General features: G+C 28.9%; 1 protein-coding gene across 8 annotated transcripts in view; it reads left to right on the top strand.

Annotated features, from left to right (window-relative positions):
- Fas1 (fasciclin 1) overlaps positions 1-16,091 on the top strand; it is a 205,414-nt gene that overhangs the window by 163,447 nt on the left and 25,876 nt on the right. For 5 of the 8 annotated variants that reach the window (XM_067046650.1, XM_067046648.1, XM_067046649.1 and 2 more), the window contains exons 2-7: positions 5,745-5,883; positions 7,443-7,624; positions 9,927-10,057; positions 10,202-10,298; positions 11,903-11,935; positions 15,038-15,215. In XM_067046650.1, the coding sequence (XP_066902751.1) occupies positions 5,745-5,883; positions 7,443-7,624; positions 9,927-10,057; positions 10,202-10,298; positions 11,903-11,935; positions 15,038-15,215 (760 nt within the window). The remainder of the gene's footprint in view (positions 1-5,744; positions 5,884-7,442; positions 7,625-9,926; positions 10,058-10,201; positions 10,299-11,902; positions 11,936-15,037; positions 15,216-16,091) is intronic. The other 3 variants (XM_067046653.1, XM_067046654.1, XM_067046655.1) reach the window with 1 other exon arrangement.

The following is a 16,091-nucleotide window of genomic DNA, read 5'->3' as shown; positions in this document are numbered from 1 at the left end:
ATGTATACATTTTATTTCCCGCTTCTCTCATCACTTCATTTTATTAATTCTATTTTGTAAAATTATTCATTTTATATTATTCTGCTTATACTTTCTTTTTTATTTTCTATACTTACTGTGGTTGCTACCTTGCTCTGTTCTTAGCCCTGAAGAAGGCTAGAAACTCTAGCCGAAACGTTGGCTCAATTAAATATGCTACCCCAACTTCTTTGTGTTTCACTTTGACCGCACCCCAAACATCTTCTCCTCGTACTAGAGTACAAGTTACTATTCATTGTAATTACTATCAGTGTAATTGTATTAAGTTAAATCGACAAGACTAATAGTATTAGTTTGTACTTTATTATGGAACAGGGCTCAGGTGTCATAGAATTCTAAGTACAGATCTAGACTAATAAATTGTAAAAAAAAAAATACTGGTTAGAACTAGTTATCGATAAAGAGGTAAGTGTAAAATGTAAAACAGATGGGTGAAGTAAATAGTCATAGATGAGGTATATATAAAAGGGAGATATTAATATTTTATTTATAAAATTAATAAAAATAACAAATAAACATAGGGGGAAGTTAGTTCTTAGTTCTATATAAACTTGTAGGAGCAAGAGTCGCGTAAGTCATTCTGTTCTCATCAATATTAATCATCATATTTTAAAATTTATTTAGTTAAGTAATGTGTCTTTCGCCTATAACTCTGGTAATGGGTAAACGGTGAATGCTGGAGAAAACGTTTAAGCTAAGTAAAAGAAAATTAAGGTCTATGTCGGAAGATTACTATGACTTAAAAAATTTGGAAGTAGTGCGGTCGTAAACCATTTGCTCCTTGGGCTTAGAGATGGGCAAAAATTAGCTGTAGTTGAAACTAAAAACTAAAGTTGCCATGGATACGATATTTATTTTCAATGGTTCATTCATTAATAAGGGTCATATCCATATCAATATAGTTATTAGTTTCAACCATAGCTAATTTTCGCTCATCCCTGCTTGGGCTCCTATAGCTGGTCAGAACTGAATAAAATCTAACCAGAGCTGGTGGCTTAAGACCACACCGCTTGTTCGAATTATTAAAAGTTAGTACCCATTAGTCGCATAATTTAATTTTGTTTAATATTTTACAATAAAGCTTATTTTTAATTCGTTAGGATATAAATATCAATTTTATTTATTAGTGAAATTTAAATTTTTTATATATAAAAAAAATACAATTAGTAAATGTTTCAGAACATATGATAATCACTAATGGGAACATTATCATTAGTTGATCTCGTGGCCATCTTCTTTTTAGATGCCTCGGAGGATTGAATATTAGAAATGAATATTAACTGCCCCTGGTGGGAATCGAACTCATAACCTTCCTAACCGCTCTGTGATCCACGTGTCGCGTCTCTGTAATTGCACAAAAGATTATAGGAAACAATGCCTATCTTTGCCCATGCTCAAATCGATAACATTATTGTGTCGGGTTATAATATATTGTTGCTTAATGAAAATAATTGTGGATGTTAAAAGTTGGCAAGAATAGTTTCATGACTACTCGAATTTTTTCTTTGATCGCACCCGAACCATCTTCCTTTTATAATTATAGATGTTTAACGATTTCTAGTGTAGCGAGATAGCTTAGTGAGTGAGGGGTTGTCTATTATCTTCTAGGCCCGGGTTAGAATCTGTCTCTTGTAGATAATTATTATTCTGCTATATCATCCATGAGTCAGTATAAATTTAGAGGTTCCTCTGGGGCCTACCCTGTCCCCCTATAATCTGGGTATCTTTGGATGAAAAACCTGGTAGTTGAGCGTTCCACCTCCTTGTACAACCGTTGTTCTATAACTAGAACACTTTACAAAGTACTGAACCCTTCTTGTATAGTAGCGGTTTATATCCCTCTAACGATGCCGAAGGCTGCCTTAGATACGGAAGTACTCCCTCAATATTCCCCTTGTTCCAAATTGACTAGATCCGACTTACTGTTATCTTTCAATCTACATCCCTCCCCACCCCTTGGGAACATCCCCATCGGTTCATCATTTGTTATCTCCTTGACAATTCCTCCATTGTCCAATGTTAGACAGATCTTACACACCCGTTACATTCTTCTCCAACGTTTTCATAAACATACTCCAAATAATAAACTGACTTCACAGAAAGCATCTTTAGTATAGATAAATAGGCGATTCCAATGAAAATTCTCGAGTTAGGTGCGCTAGAGAAGGTAAGATAATTAATAATACTTAAACGAAAGTGGTAATATCTACTGCCACTGTTAGTACCCAGCGAAAACAAGACGAAAATTACAAAAATAGAGACAAGGGAGAGTGAACGTATATACTGATACATTATATATAACATTATATTGATATAGTTGAAAAATTAACTGTTATTTGTTTTTTATATAGCTGGGTGGTGATCAATAAAGACAAAATATTAAAAAACAAACTATTTAATGTAATTAAATACAATAATTAAGTACAATTATAACTATTAGGTTACCATTAAATAGTTTTTCTACTATTTTGATACATTTATTGACCACCACCCGGACTATCTTCTTGCAATCTACTTTATGAGTTCAACTCTCTTCTTCCAACATTTTATTTCTTATTATCACTGTCTTATTTAATAAAATCTGGTTAGAATTCCTTCTTTAATAACCTCTAATTAGACTCTCTCGACATCCACATATCTGTTGGTAATTTAGAATGTAATAATACGTTTTAATAAATCCACATTCTTCATTTATGAACATCTATTCTCCCTTTTCTTCTGTTAAAAAACTTCCGCGTCTGGTACAATTCAGGTTGATTTTACTTTCACTTATGTAAAAGTATGTATGGAATATATAGTAAGTGGAATTTGTGTGATAGGTGTACTGACATATACATATATTGGGAAATTGTATAATTTGTATATATATGTTGTTGGGACCACAGTTGGGGTTGTCCAAGTATAGGGACACCCTTGCACTATTCCCAGATTACGCTGGATACTACGGATGTATATTTGTGCGTGTAAACACTGTGTTAGTCCGTAGATCGATGTGGAATAGAATAGAAAATTTAAATATACCTATACATAGATTGGACAATAAATAAAAGAAGCTCTAAGGTAAACAAACTATATTTAATGACAGAAAGGTAATTATAAGATGAAAATTATAAATCATTAATAGAACAAAACACATGAAATATTCTTTAAAAAATCAATTGAAATAATGAGAACGAAATGAAATAATGAATAAACAAACATTAACTAATAAATTGAATACAAAAATAAAAAACTTACCTTAAGAGCTCTTGAAAGATAAACATTAATTAATTAAAAACATTATGATAAATCAAGACAAATTACAAGTTACTTAGTGAAATAAATTGATAAAATTTAATGACTGTTATTAGAAATATAGAACTAAATGAATCAGAGGTGAAATACTTGATGTGCAGACTGTGAGGTGGCTAGGTCGATTATTAGGATAATTAGGTGGGTACACTATATGAAAATATTGACGTTGATGTAAACATAATAAAGACAAAGATGATATTAAACTGTAGGTAGAAGATGAAACTGAGTAACATTATTTACTGTGCACAGATAGATGACAGTTATGGTTAACCGTCTGTTGTCTTCTCTCTCAACAATCCAAAGAGATTGCAAGTGCCGTTGGTAACAATCACCTGTACTTACAATAACTTTTTTTAAGTTTTAGCACTAATACAGAGGTTACATTACATTTAAAAGAAATACGCTGGTGCATGATTTTAAAGATAGTAAAGATTGAAATAAATGGTAAAACAAAACACAAGGAAAGAGAGGGGGTGAGATAGGAATTTAATAGTTATAAATTATACAGATTAAAGTAGAAATCTATAATAGCCATAACATATGTATATGTGTGATAAAAATACAATATTAGCTTGGCAAAACATATCAGAACTATTAGTGTCTAATTGTTCATCTTACAGATCTGCATCATACGATATCACATGCATAAATCTATACTTGGATGTATTGTATAAATGCACGTTGGAAACCTTGGAGATTTAAAATTACCAGTCGGTTTAATCGACGTTTTTTTATTTCCAATTTTTTATGTTTTATTATTTTATTTTTTTGGGAGGGATATTTTTTATTGCAACTGTTATATTCGTTTATTTTTCAGTAATCCAAAAAACTGACTGACCGTGCACCGGGCAAAAGATATCATTTTGCATTAAGTCAGACCAATATTTTTTTTTCTAAAAACTTTAAATTCGTACTATCCGTGATCTTCAACCCATATAAACACTGGTAATCAGGCTTTGATTATTGTTAATATTTTTTCATTTGATTCCTTACGGGGACTGTTCGCTGGAGATGGCTTCAAGTGGAATTATCTAGTCAGCACACCTGTGATCAAACGTGAGTGAGTTTCATCTTTGAAATATTTGAGATTCTGCATTTAATCTCCAAAGAGGGATTCCTTTACTGGATTGTTAACTATATTAGATGGGTAGAGCAGGGACAGAATTAAGGGTAGTTGGTAAGCTGACTCATGGCCTTTCTGCTCCTCCGGTCAAAGAGATCTAGTTAGCACTCCCTCCCCCCTCCCCCAGAGGGCCAATGTGCCATGAAAGTAGCCCCCTCCCCCCTTATCGGGGGTCGACTTTTCATCTTCCGCTTGACTCGAACCAGAAATATATTGGCTGCCATGAAAGTGATACTCCACCCAATACTTTTCCTTCATTTATCTTCAAGCAATTTCATGAGTACCTTAAACCAATGCCAATTAAACCTCTTCTTGGCACGCGGACAATGTTGATACTCTTACTTTGTAGAATGCACGAATCACCTGAACATCTTAATAATCGATATATGATCAACAATTGCTCACTACGACTAAGACGTACTGCTAATGGAACGTCATATTGATGAAATCAAAATAAGAAAATTAGTGTGGGTTCACCGCTCTGAAGATTCTAGTATTGTCTTTCATCCCCTCCTTGAAACAGAATTATCGCACTTAGTCTACCAAAGAAAAATTTAGTACGACATCGTCCGATATTTATTCAACCTTACACTCTAGCGACAAGCACCACTGATAAATCTCCACGCACAGCGGACTTCGAAACTTCACCTTAAATTGTTTCAGACAATAAAAATTTTTGTAAATTATATATATATATTCTTGTGAGTTGATTTCTGTCTCTCACTTCATCTCATATGTATATTAGTTATTTAAGTATTTTACAACCTGAAAACGAATTATAATTTTTTTAATTTACTTTTTGGGGAGCGCGCCGACACAGTGGTAAAGCACCATGCTACTAACTCCTACGACTCGGGTTCGTATCCGGCATATAATTATTTGTGGTTACACTGTAGCCGAAAGTCATCCCTGTGGGTTGGGAAGCCCTCCTGGGTTTCTTCACAGCCTCCTAAAGTTTGTACCATTAACTCGAGAAAAATATGGTGGTTGAGCTTGATCTAGTAAAAAATCACCTCCTTGTATAACTGTTGTTATAAAAACATTGCTTCCTAACAAAGTATGATTATTTTATGTTCTTATTTTTTTAGAGTTGTCTTCTGTCTGTCATTTCATCTTTTAAAATAATAGTCAAATCATGAGATCATGATCATTTATTGATTTTTAATTAAGATTTGTTTGATTAATGTTACATTAATTTCTTAGTAGCATTTAATCCTATTATTTTTAATTATAATTTGGGTCACTCTCTACCGATGTTGATTTGTATTTTTTTTTTTTTTTTTTACAGTTTTATTCCTTGCTGGAACGGGACAGGGTAGCTAAGAGCACGCTTGAATACAGGGCAGTTACGATATTCGCTCCTCTTAATTTTGCTTTCCAAAAGTTCAAAGGCAAACCAGATGAATCTTTGGTACTTTACCACATAAGTAAGTATTTTTAAAATTTATAATTATATAAAATTAAATCTTCATAGTACTATTTAATTTCAGATCTTGGAATATTGTTGATTGGCCGAATTTAATATATAAAAAGATGGTACTGTTGCGGTCAAAAATACTCAAATAGTAATTAAACTATTTTGATGAGGCAATGTTTCGCCCCACTTTGCTGGGCTTCATCAGGGGTAAAAAATATAGAAAGAACTAAAATAATTTAACAAAGTAAGACAACATATAACATGAAATAAAATTGCTTTACTTTGTTCATTTTCATATAAACTTTTACATATTTTAAATAATATTTAGCCACACCCCTTAGTTTACTTTTATTTTATGTTATATATTCTCTTACTTTGTTACATTATTTTAGTTGTTTGTATCTTTTTTAGCCCTGATGAAGCCCTGCTAAATGGGGCGAAACGTTGGCAAATAATTTAATTAATATTTAAGTTCTTTTTACCACTCCTGGTCCATCTTCCTTTTTATATATTTATTTTGAAATTATTAAAATATAACTTAATATTTTCTATTTTATTCTTCAGTTATTATATCATTGCATTTATAAATTATTCATTTCATTATTAATCATTTGTTTTCTGACTTATTTATTTGTTTTTAACTTAACTACTTGAATACCTTACTCATACCATTGTTGTAATTTTGGAAGATATATTTGCTGCTTGTCTTCAGTCTGAAATAGTCAGTGTGAATTAATAAATAATGTCAATAAAGTAAATTAAAAAAACTTTTCTACTAATATTACTATTTTATTTTATTTTAATTTAATATATTTGTACATTATTATTTAGTCATAACTTAATTTTCTTCTTATTTATTGTTTTGTGTGTGCATAATGGTAATTTTAACACTAGTTGAGTCCATAAATTTTAATAAAACTTTTATAAAAAGTTAATATTTATATGTGATCACTGGAAAAGAAAAATATGAGATATGAGAATTGTGAGAGAGAAACAGAGAGAATTAAATAGGTACTGTTAAGAACAAAATAAAAAGGAAAAAACAATGACAAAGGAACAAAAACCAAGTAAAATAAAAAAGAAATTGTATTGTTTTATAAATATTGTATCTTTATTATTTTTGTCAGTGTTTGTATTATATTTCATGTGATTGATCAGTATGCTGTCTTTTATAGCAACTCATCATATTTGGGCTGCATGGCTTAATAAATAAATCATTTCACTCTGTCTCTACCCAAAACTTGACCAAAATTGATCAAAGTGTATACTGTTATAATTTGTAGCTTTCTGTTAAAAGTTTTCATAATTGTATTAATTACTTTCTTTTGGCTATATTTTTACTAAGAGAATTTTAGTCAATTTTTTTTTCTTGTATGAGATTTATTACCTTCCATGATGTGTGTAGAATGAATGGTTCAGGAGTGAATCCAAATTTCCATAGCTTTCATAATTACGGTGTGAGCTCTGATGCTAAGTTTTGTACATCTTTAGAGAATTGGTTATTCATTAAAAATATATTATATTTCTTTTTTACGTAAATATGAGTAACTTGGATTTTTTTCTTTTCAGCAAATTCTGCTCATAAGTTAAATCAACTTGGATATACTGTCTCATCAGAATATGAGGGTAATCCCCCTCTTTGGGTTAGCCGAGTGAGATACGAAAACAAGGATGAAGTATACATTAATAATGCAAGGGTTGTTCAACAAAGATCAAATTTTGTTCAGAATAACAACTTGGGAAAGAAGCAGGTAAGTCTTTTGATAAACTTGATATATCAACTTGTTTAAATAAAAAACTAACAAAATCTTGTTTGCCTTCAAAAACAATACCACCATGATGCTTTCTCAATGCTTTAAATTGAATTATTTTCACCTTTTTATAAATTTACACTTGCCTTCATAGATCTATTACTTGGCTTTTAATTTTTAACAATGCACAAATGTTGTATTTCTAGACTATTTCAAAGAATTAAAATTGTTAAACAGAATTTTAACAACAATGTTCATAAATAAACAAGGTTTAGATCAAATAAAACATTAATAAAGTTGCTCAAAGTATATTTAAGGAATATATCTCAAAACATTGAAAGAGTTATATTATTATATCAGTATATGTTAGTACATGAATATCAAATATATATTGTTATCCAGATATAAATCATTGCAGACACGTAACTCCTGAAAGTAACCTAGACCTACCATGGACAAGTATTTGTTCTATTGTGTGATACCATTACAAGTGGCAACTTTACCATTAAGTTATTTCTGAATAATGATTTAAATTTAAATAATATAAAAAAATTAATGATATTTTAAACTAATTTTATTCTTTAATGGAAGACTATTTACTTAATAAATTAATTAACTTTTGAAGTTTTTCTTCCTTTTTATTGTCTATTTGTAATCAGTTTTCTAATTTAATATATTTTTAAATAATTGTTTGAAAGTAATTAATTTTAATAACAATCATATTTTAATAAATTGTGACAAATCAATAATGAGATACGTTGAAGAAATATTAGTGTTATGTGTGAGGAAATTATATGCTAATAATTTTTAAATAGTTTTTAGGTTGTCTCATTAATAATGGTCTAAGGACCAAAGTTTCAGAGAATGAAATAAACTTAATTGAGAGTGAAGGGATCATTTGGAGTTGTGTTGTTATTATAATTTTAATATTTTATTTGTATCTAAAACAATCATTTATATATATATATATAAAAATATATTACTTAAGCGTTAGGCTTTTATTTTACATTAAACAATTTTTTACGAAAATATCTTTTTTATATATATATATAATCTAATAAATATGCTTTTCTTATGTCCCCTTGTTAATTATGTTCTTGTCCATATCATTTTTTTTTTCATATTTATAATTAGTCTTAATTTCTGTTATCCTTACAGTTTATGTTTGAAAGTTATATAATTAAAATTTCATTTAATTTGTAAAAAGTAAAAATCAGAAACCTTTCAGAAATATAAACACCATTTTTAAAAACATCATCATTCTCAGTCATTTCCTGAAATATTAAAATCCTATGATGATTAACTTTATCATGACTAGGTTTTTTTTTTAAATATGTAAACTTCCATTCAAAAGTGTAGAATCACCAGTTTTGTTGTGTATAAAACACAATGAGATGATACTTGCGCTTTTCCAGTATAATATATTTCTTTCTGTTAAATTTATAATTATTGTTTGAATATATATTAAGTAACAAGATATTAAGCTTTGCGATGACTCTGTTTAGTGACATGAATTATTTTGGACAAATAAGGAAAATTTTAATTAAAAAGTGAATAAAATTTCTATGTTGATTTCGATCATTAATTATTATTTTATAAAAACCTTTTAGTGTAAAAACCAAAAATGAGTTAAAATAGAACATGTTATAACTATTAGATCTTTGGTTAATTTTAATAAAATAAATTAAAAAAATGTTTGGAGTACTTTAGGGTCTACCTCACCAGTTAAAGTTTGTTGAGGTCAAAAGAGAAACAAAAATAGTTAACAACTATTTATTTTCCGACGTTTCGCCCTACTTTGTAGAGCTTCATAAGTACTGTCCAAATTGATGTCTTTAGAGACTTTTCAAAAGTATGAACAGCCCTAATGAAGCTCTACAAACTGGGGCAAAACATCGTAAAATAAATAGTTGTTAACTATTTTTGTTTCTTTTTTTACCACAACCCTGACCATCTTCTTCACAAGTTAATTATATTTGTTGCATTAAAGTTTCATTTGAAATTATATTTTGGTTTTGTTTTATTTATTGCAAAATGTATTGAGTATTTAAAAAATTGAGATGATTCTAAACTTTTTTCTGGCAGTTTATATAAATTAATAAATATTTATTGATAAATATATACATAATGGAAAAATAAAGTATAATGTAATGATCTTAATTTTTTTTGTTTAATTATATCTGTCTTGTCTTGAAATAACATAATATTTTTTAACAATTATATATAAATTTATACTAAATTTCCTATGCATGAAAGCTAATGATATTGACCATACCATACCATGATTCTATGCTCATTTCAGGTCTTGCATATCTTAGAAGGTGTTTTAGAACCTGTAAGATTTACGTCTCCAGAAATGCCAATTTATAATCCTAATGCCTATGAATTTATGAATTATTCTGAAAGTCTTGATCTTGAAAACCACCGAATAAGGTAAAAAAAATTCTTCTAAAATCAAGTCTGAAGTTAACATTTATATATTTAATTTTTAATTATTCATTAATTGTGTTGAATAATTATATCTTGAACTTCTTATTTTTATATAGCTACTTTATTCGTAAATTTTTTTTTTTATAGATCTTTCCGACATCGTGTTAACTACAACAATAAACAAAATGTTTTTACAGCAGAAGGAAAATTCACTTTTTTTATACCTGTCGATGAAGGATTTCAGGTATAGTAACAAAATGGCATCCACGTCTTAATTTTCTTCTAATTATTGTATCTTGATTTTTTTATAAAAAAAGAACTTGTATTTTTTTCACCTTCATATATATACTCATAGGTATGCTAGGTATATTCTGTTTATATATGCATAAGTGTTCCATACAAATTAATTTATTGTTTTATAATTATTATATTTACTGTTAGTATTTCTTTTACTTTTAATTTGGAATATGAATTTTTTTTTTTTTTTGTTTTTTTCGATATATTTTGTATTGTGATATAATTTAAAGTGAGCTATTTTTATTACTTCATTCTATGGCTAGATGCAGTTTCATTCAATTTTACATTATTGTTATTCTGAAGGGGTCTAGTCCCTTAATACAATTTGGTTTTTATCTATCTATCTATATGGCCTCTGCAAATTAAAATAATTTCAATAAAGGAAGTTATGGAAAAAATTCGAAACATTCTAAGAACTGAGGGAAGGGTTATGAAGACTGTTAATTGATTCTTGTAAACAGGTTTTTAATTTATACAAATAATTCTTTATTTATAAATTGTTAAAATGAACTTTTATATCAATGTACTAGATTTACATTAATTTATTTAATTATACATAATAAAATATTACAGATAGTTTCCTAACCAATTATGAGGAGTTCACTTAATTTCTTATTATGTAAAAATTTGTTTTTGATGTTATATTTTCCATATTTAACTAAGAAATAGAAATTTGTAAACCTCATAAAGTTTTTGTTTAAAAATTTCATAATACTGGGTGTTTAATATTTGTGTCCTAAATGAAAATATGAATTGAAAATCACAAAACAAAAAAAATTCCCCATGAAGGTATGTCCGTTAACGCTTTGTTTAGGAGTTATATTATAAATATTCATCCCTAAATATTCTCATTGTTATGAATAATTTAAATCATAATAAATAAATTAATATGTTTTCCAACTACTTAATTGATGAAATGAAAAAATTTACATCATATTAAATTTTGTTCAAAGTAATTAAATCTTTCTATCTGAACAGTACTAGTTGAGCGGTACTGGAAGTATGTTTTTATCACACTCCATATATCTCATAGTACTGATTTTTTTTGGGGGGGAGGGGATGACATTAAACTAAAAGCAAGCCAGTTCAATGACCCGAATTATTTAGGAGAAAGCATAATCGAAACTTGCATAACAATACACACATATCCAGTACAGCTGAGCCACTGCTGATAAAGAAGAAAGATGCCGAGCCTGTCTTAATTCTCAAGGTAATCAATTTAAACAACATTTAATATGAATGTTAATGTTTTATATTTCATTAGTAAAATGATTGGAACTCAAATTAATTTATTTATTATAACCTAAATAATTCATAACAATGAACATCTTTAGACATGAATATCTCCTAAACAAAGTGTTAATGGATATAACCCTAGAGAGAATTTGTTTCTTGTTTTGAAATCCTTAATTTATATTTTGAGTTTGGATACAACCCTGAACACCCTGTATAGCATTGCAACTTTATTGATTAATTGTTTTTAGAACTCATTATGAAAAAAATTCAGGTTTTTTTACTTAATAATTTTAGCAACAACCTGCATTTTTTCAGATTAAACGCCAACTAAATCATACTTATGACCAGGTAAGACATGCCTGACATTTCACCTCGTTGGATTACAATTTTCTTCCCTTCCACAGTTGGTAGGATGTTGCACTCACCTTCCTCATGTTGTATTTCCTTCAAATGTAGTAGACATGCTGTATAATCAGTTTTCATAATTTACAGTGAAAATCGACATTCATGTATTTTTTAAAATAATTTAATATTATCTATACTTCTAGATTTATAAAATTATTATGAAATATTTCTATTTACTATCTATTAAGAAGGTATGACCAAGTATCATAAAGATATCTATAAATATCACAATCAGTAACTATTTAATTTTTTTTAATTTATTCATTGAAATTTACAACTGTATTAAATAAATATACAATTAAATGTGATATGATTTACATCACAATGGCATGATGAGCTTTTGCGTAGAATCTAATCACTTATAGAACTCTAAAAACATTTCTAGAGTGAAAAGTTTTCGGGGTCCTCTTCTTTTCAGATGCCTAAAAGGACTATATAATATCAAAGAGGAAGTGAGGTTAGAAACAAATAGGTCCGGATGGTTAGGTAAACGATATCTGATTCTGACCAAATTGACAACATATGGAACATTGAGGTCATTATAGATGATTTTATTTGTGACATATTATGGAGTATTGAGGATTTTGGATTATAAGGATTGGATGCAACAGGAATTAATGGAGTCACAATGCTTAACGCTATAAGCCCAAATAGGCCTTATTTTAGTGATGTTGATCAGTCTTTTGTAATGGATTGGAAGCTTGAACTGTTTATCTAGTAAGTTCTGTGACTTTACAAGCTTTACCCTGTCTTTTCAGTCATTCATTCCAAGGTAGTTATTTGTCCAGATGTAGTCCTAGGTAGCAGATCTGTTCAACCAGAATAATTAAGTATTATTATAAGATTCTGTAGGGCAGGCAGTTTCGTAGCTTTATGATGAAGGGTAAAGGTGATTTGATGAAATTCATTTTAATCTTCCAGTTTTCACCATTCTTTCAGAGTTGTGATACAGAATTGAAGAGTTTAGGCTATATAGAGATATAATTTATGTGCCATTATTCACTGATTGCACATATGTGTCATCTGCATATTATTTAACTCTATATTATATTACCATATTATTTAAACAATGTTTAATCATTTTTATATTTTATTATGATACTGTTTCTTAAAAAATATCTGTCCAAAATTGCTTACTTTATTTTATCATAAAAGCACTGCATCACAATTAAAACTTTTTATTACCCTCTATAAGTAATAAAATCATACTTTGGTAAAGTGTGGTCAAAGTATTCATTATACAGTAATAACAAAAACACATTTCTACAAAATTCTGTATTATTATTGTCATGAAATTTTGACCATTTTGCTGCAAACACCAGTGGCTTGGCACACCCTATTCTCCTTCAAAGAGAAATCAAAACCAAAAAGAGGTGAGTTTATCTATCATGCCTTTGGAGCTCAGATTTACTTTGAGGTTAATTTGTATGTCCACCATTGCAATCTAAACTGGAAAAAAAGGCAGTAGGTGATTGGCTCCAACTCCTCTGCTACACCCCTGGTGTTCTGCATTAGGCCCATATTTTTGGCTTCACGTTATTTAGTAACTTACCATCTCCATTGTACTCCTTAATCCAAGGAAATAGACATGCAATTTACCAGTTTTACTTCATGCAGTGCAGATTGTATATATAGAAAAATATAGAAATAACAAAGTTTTGGGATAGGAGACACTAGTGGCTCATTGCTATTATAATGTATTCACTGATTTTGTAGTCCACATCAATAGAATGCAGCACCCATTCTCAACTTTCAGTGATTTATCATTATTGGATTGAAATTAATGTGAAATTATTAGTTAGGAGGATTAGTCAAAAATGGTAAAAGTGCCAAAGTTTTTTCTTCTTTATTTAAAGAATATGCATGTCTATAATAATTAGATTGAAATGAAATACAAGAATCGACCCTGAAACCACAAATTATTTTTCAAGTTTTGAATCAAAAATGTTTACCCATATTAACTTTTTGAGATTGATTATTTTCTATCAATCATATTGTAACTTTATTTGCTAAAAATCATCGAATCTAAACACTCCCAGCTCAGTAAAATATTTAAATTAGATAAAAAAACACAACTGATTTGTTCTTGTTTTGTTGATTGTTTTTACCTTTAGTGTCATATATTATAAATACCTGCACCTTTTTAATGAATTGTTCTGTTTCAAAACCTTCCTTATTAATTGTATTTAGCGTACTTATTATCCTTTGTGAAGATATAGCTTTGTGTTTGTAGCTTGTATTATTATTGTTGTTTTTTTTTTGGAGGGGGGAGTATGGTATAGGTAACTAAAAAGTGCAATTTTATTTCTAAACAATAATGAATTTTGCATTCAAAGATTCATCCTTCCATTTTAATTTTGATTTATCCTATTGTAATATACTATAATAGAAACTAAATACATATTAAAAAATGTTCTATGCGTTAATTGTTGACCATGGATATTATATGAGGAGATGGCTGGAGGTGTGGTCAGTGAAGAACACAAATAAATGATACATTTATTAATGGCTCGACCAGAATTTCAGTCTTTTATCAGCACAAAAAACAACATGACAACCCGAATGAATAAAAGGAAGTACAGAATAACTATATAATAAGAAGACAACAGATAATATAGGTAGGGAAGTAGAATTAGAAGAATATGTTCAGTGTAAGTATAGTTAGGAGATTAAAGCAGTGTGAATAATAGTAATTTTAAATTATAAAAGAGGGAAGAAAAATAATATATACTTATATATATTAAAAAATCCAGTAAGTAAATACAAATATAAAATTATTTATTGTTCTTAGTCTAATAAATACTTGATATTTACTTATTTGTGTTTTTCACTAACTGAATCCTCAACCATCTTCTCATAGGAAATGTTTGATTTGGTATGATAATAATTAGGTGAATCAAGAGATTTTACAATATCAATAAGCAACCAATTAGAAAATATTAAAATGTATTATTTTATCATTAATATCAATTTAAAATATTTAATTGTTTATTTATTTTTTTTTTTTATGCACAACTCATAAAACAATATCTTTATATCTTATAGCCTCCTCCTAGACCTGACAAAATTGATGATAAAGTAATTGATGGTCACGTTATTCCTGACAAAGTTCTCTTCACAGCTCCAACTGAAGATGGTCAAGAATTTGAAACACTCTCTTATACAGATACGTTGAAGGTTACAATTTCATTTAGCACTGAGAAGGATGGAAAAGAAATAAGAAGTAAGACAATATTTTTTTTACATCAGAAATTACTGTTTTTGATTTCAAACCAAGATTTCATCTCGTGTGAAATCTCTCCTAATATTAAATTGAGGCCTCATCACTGCATATAGTGGGCCGCCCCTAGCTCAATGGTTAAGCTACAGTCTTTCCAATTTGATGTCTATTGGCGGTGCTGGTTCGTATCGAGCCTGGGGCATATCAATCTAAATATAAAGATGTAGACAACCCTACAGAATTCAATGAAATCACCTCCCAATCCAAAAATAAAGAATAATTGTTTAATAAAAAAACCAAACCAAAATAAAACAACAATAATCTACTCAATAGTAAAATCAATGATCAATACTTATAAAAATTAATAGATATGGACCCAGAGATTACATCACCAATAATAGCACAAATTATTTTGGGGCCTTGTCTTTTTTCATTGAGTGGTGGTCCCACAAAATGAAAAACTTTGTCCCCCAACCACGGTTTGGCAGAATAGGACTCCAATGGGAGTCATGGCCGATAAAGAAAATAAATAAACTGTATATCACTGAATATAAAATTCTAAATTCCTTTTCACTCTCTTCTCTCTTCCTACGATAATGCTTTTCATGAATATACCTTGTCGAAGCCTTCTATGAAATTAATACAATAAGCCACTTACAGGCCAATATCACTTTAATAACTCCCTAATGAATTTGATTAAAAAAAAAAATTTAAAGTTGCCCATGGTTCCGTAATCACTATGTAAAGTTGGGTAGGCAACTAGGGGCTGGTTGGATATTTTTATTGAAAATTCTTATATGTCTGTATTATATAGTTTTAGAAGCACAATAAATAAATACTTTCAACTCAAATATTAAGAGAAACTTTTGTATTTTTTTC

This window comes from Halyomorpha halys, unplaced genomic scaffold (assembly GCF_000696795.3).
Source record: "Halyomorpha halys isolate HHAL.00 unplaced genomic scaffold, Hhal_1.1 Scaffold1330.1, whole genome shotgun sequence".
Taxonomy (NCBI): Eukaryota; Metazoa; Arthropoda; class Insecta; order Hemiptera; family Pentatomidae; genus Halyomorpha; species Halyomorpha halys.
Note: the sequence above shows the minus strand (reverse complement) of the source record. Positions and strands in the feature narration are given on the sequence as shown.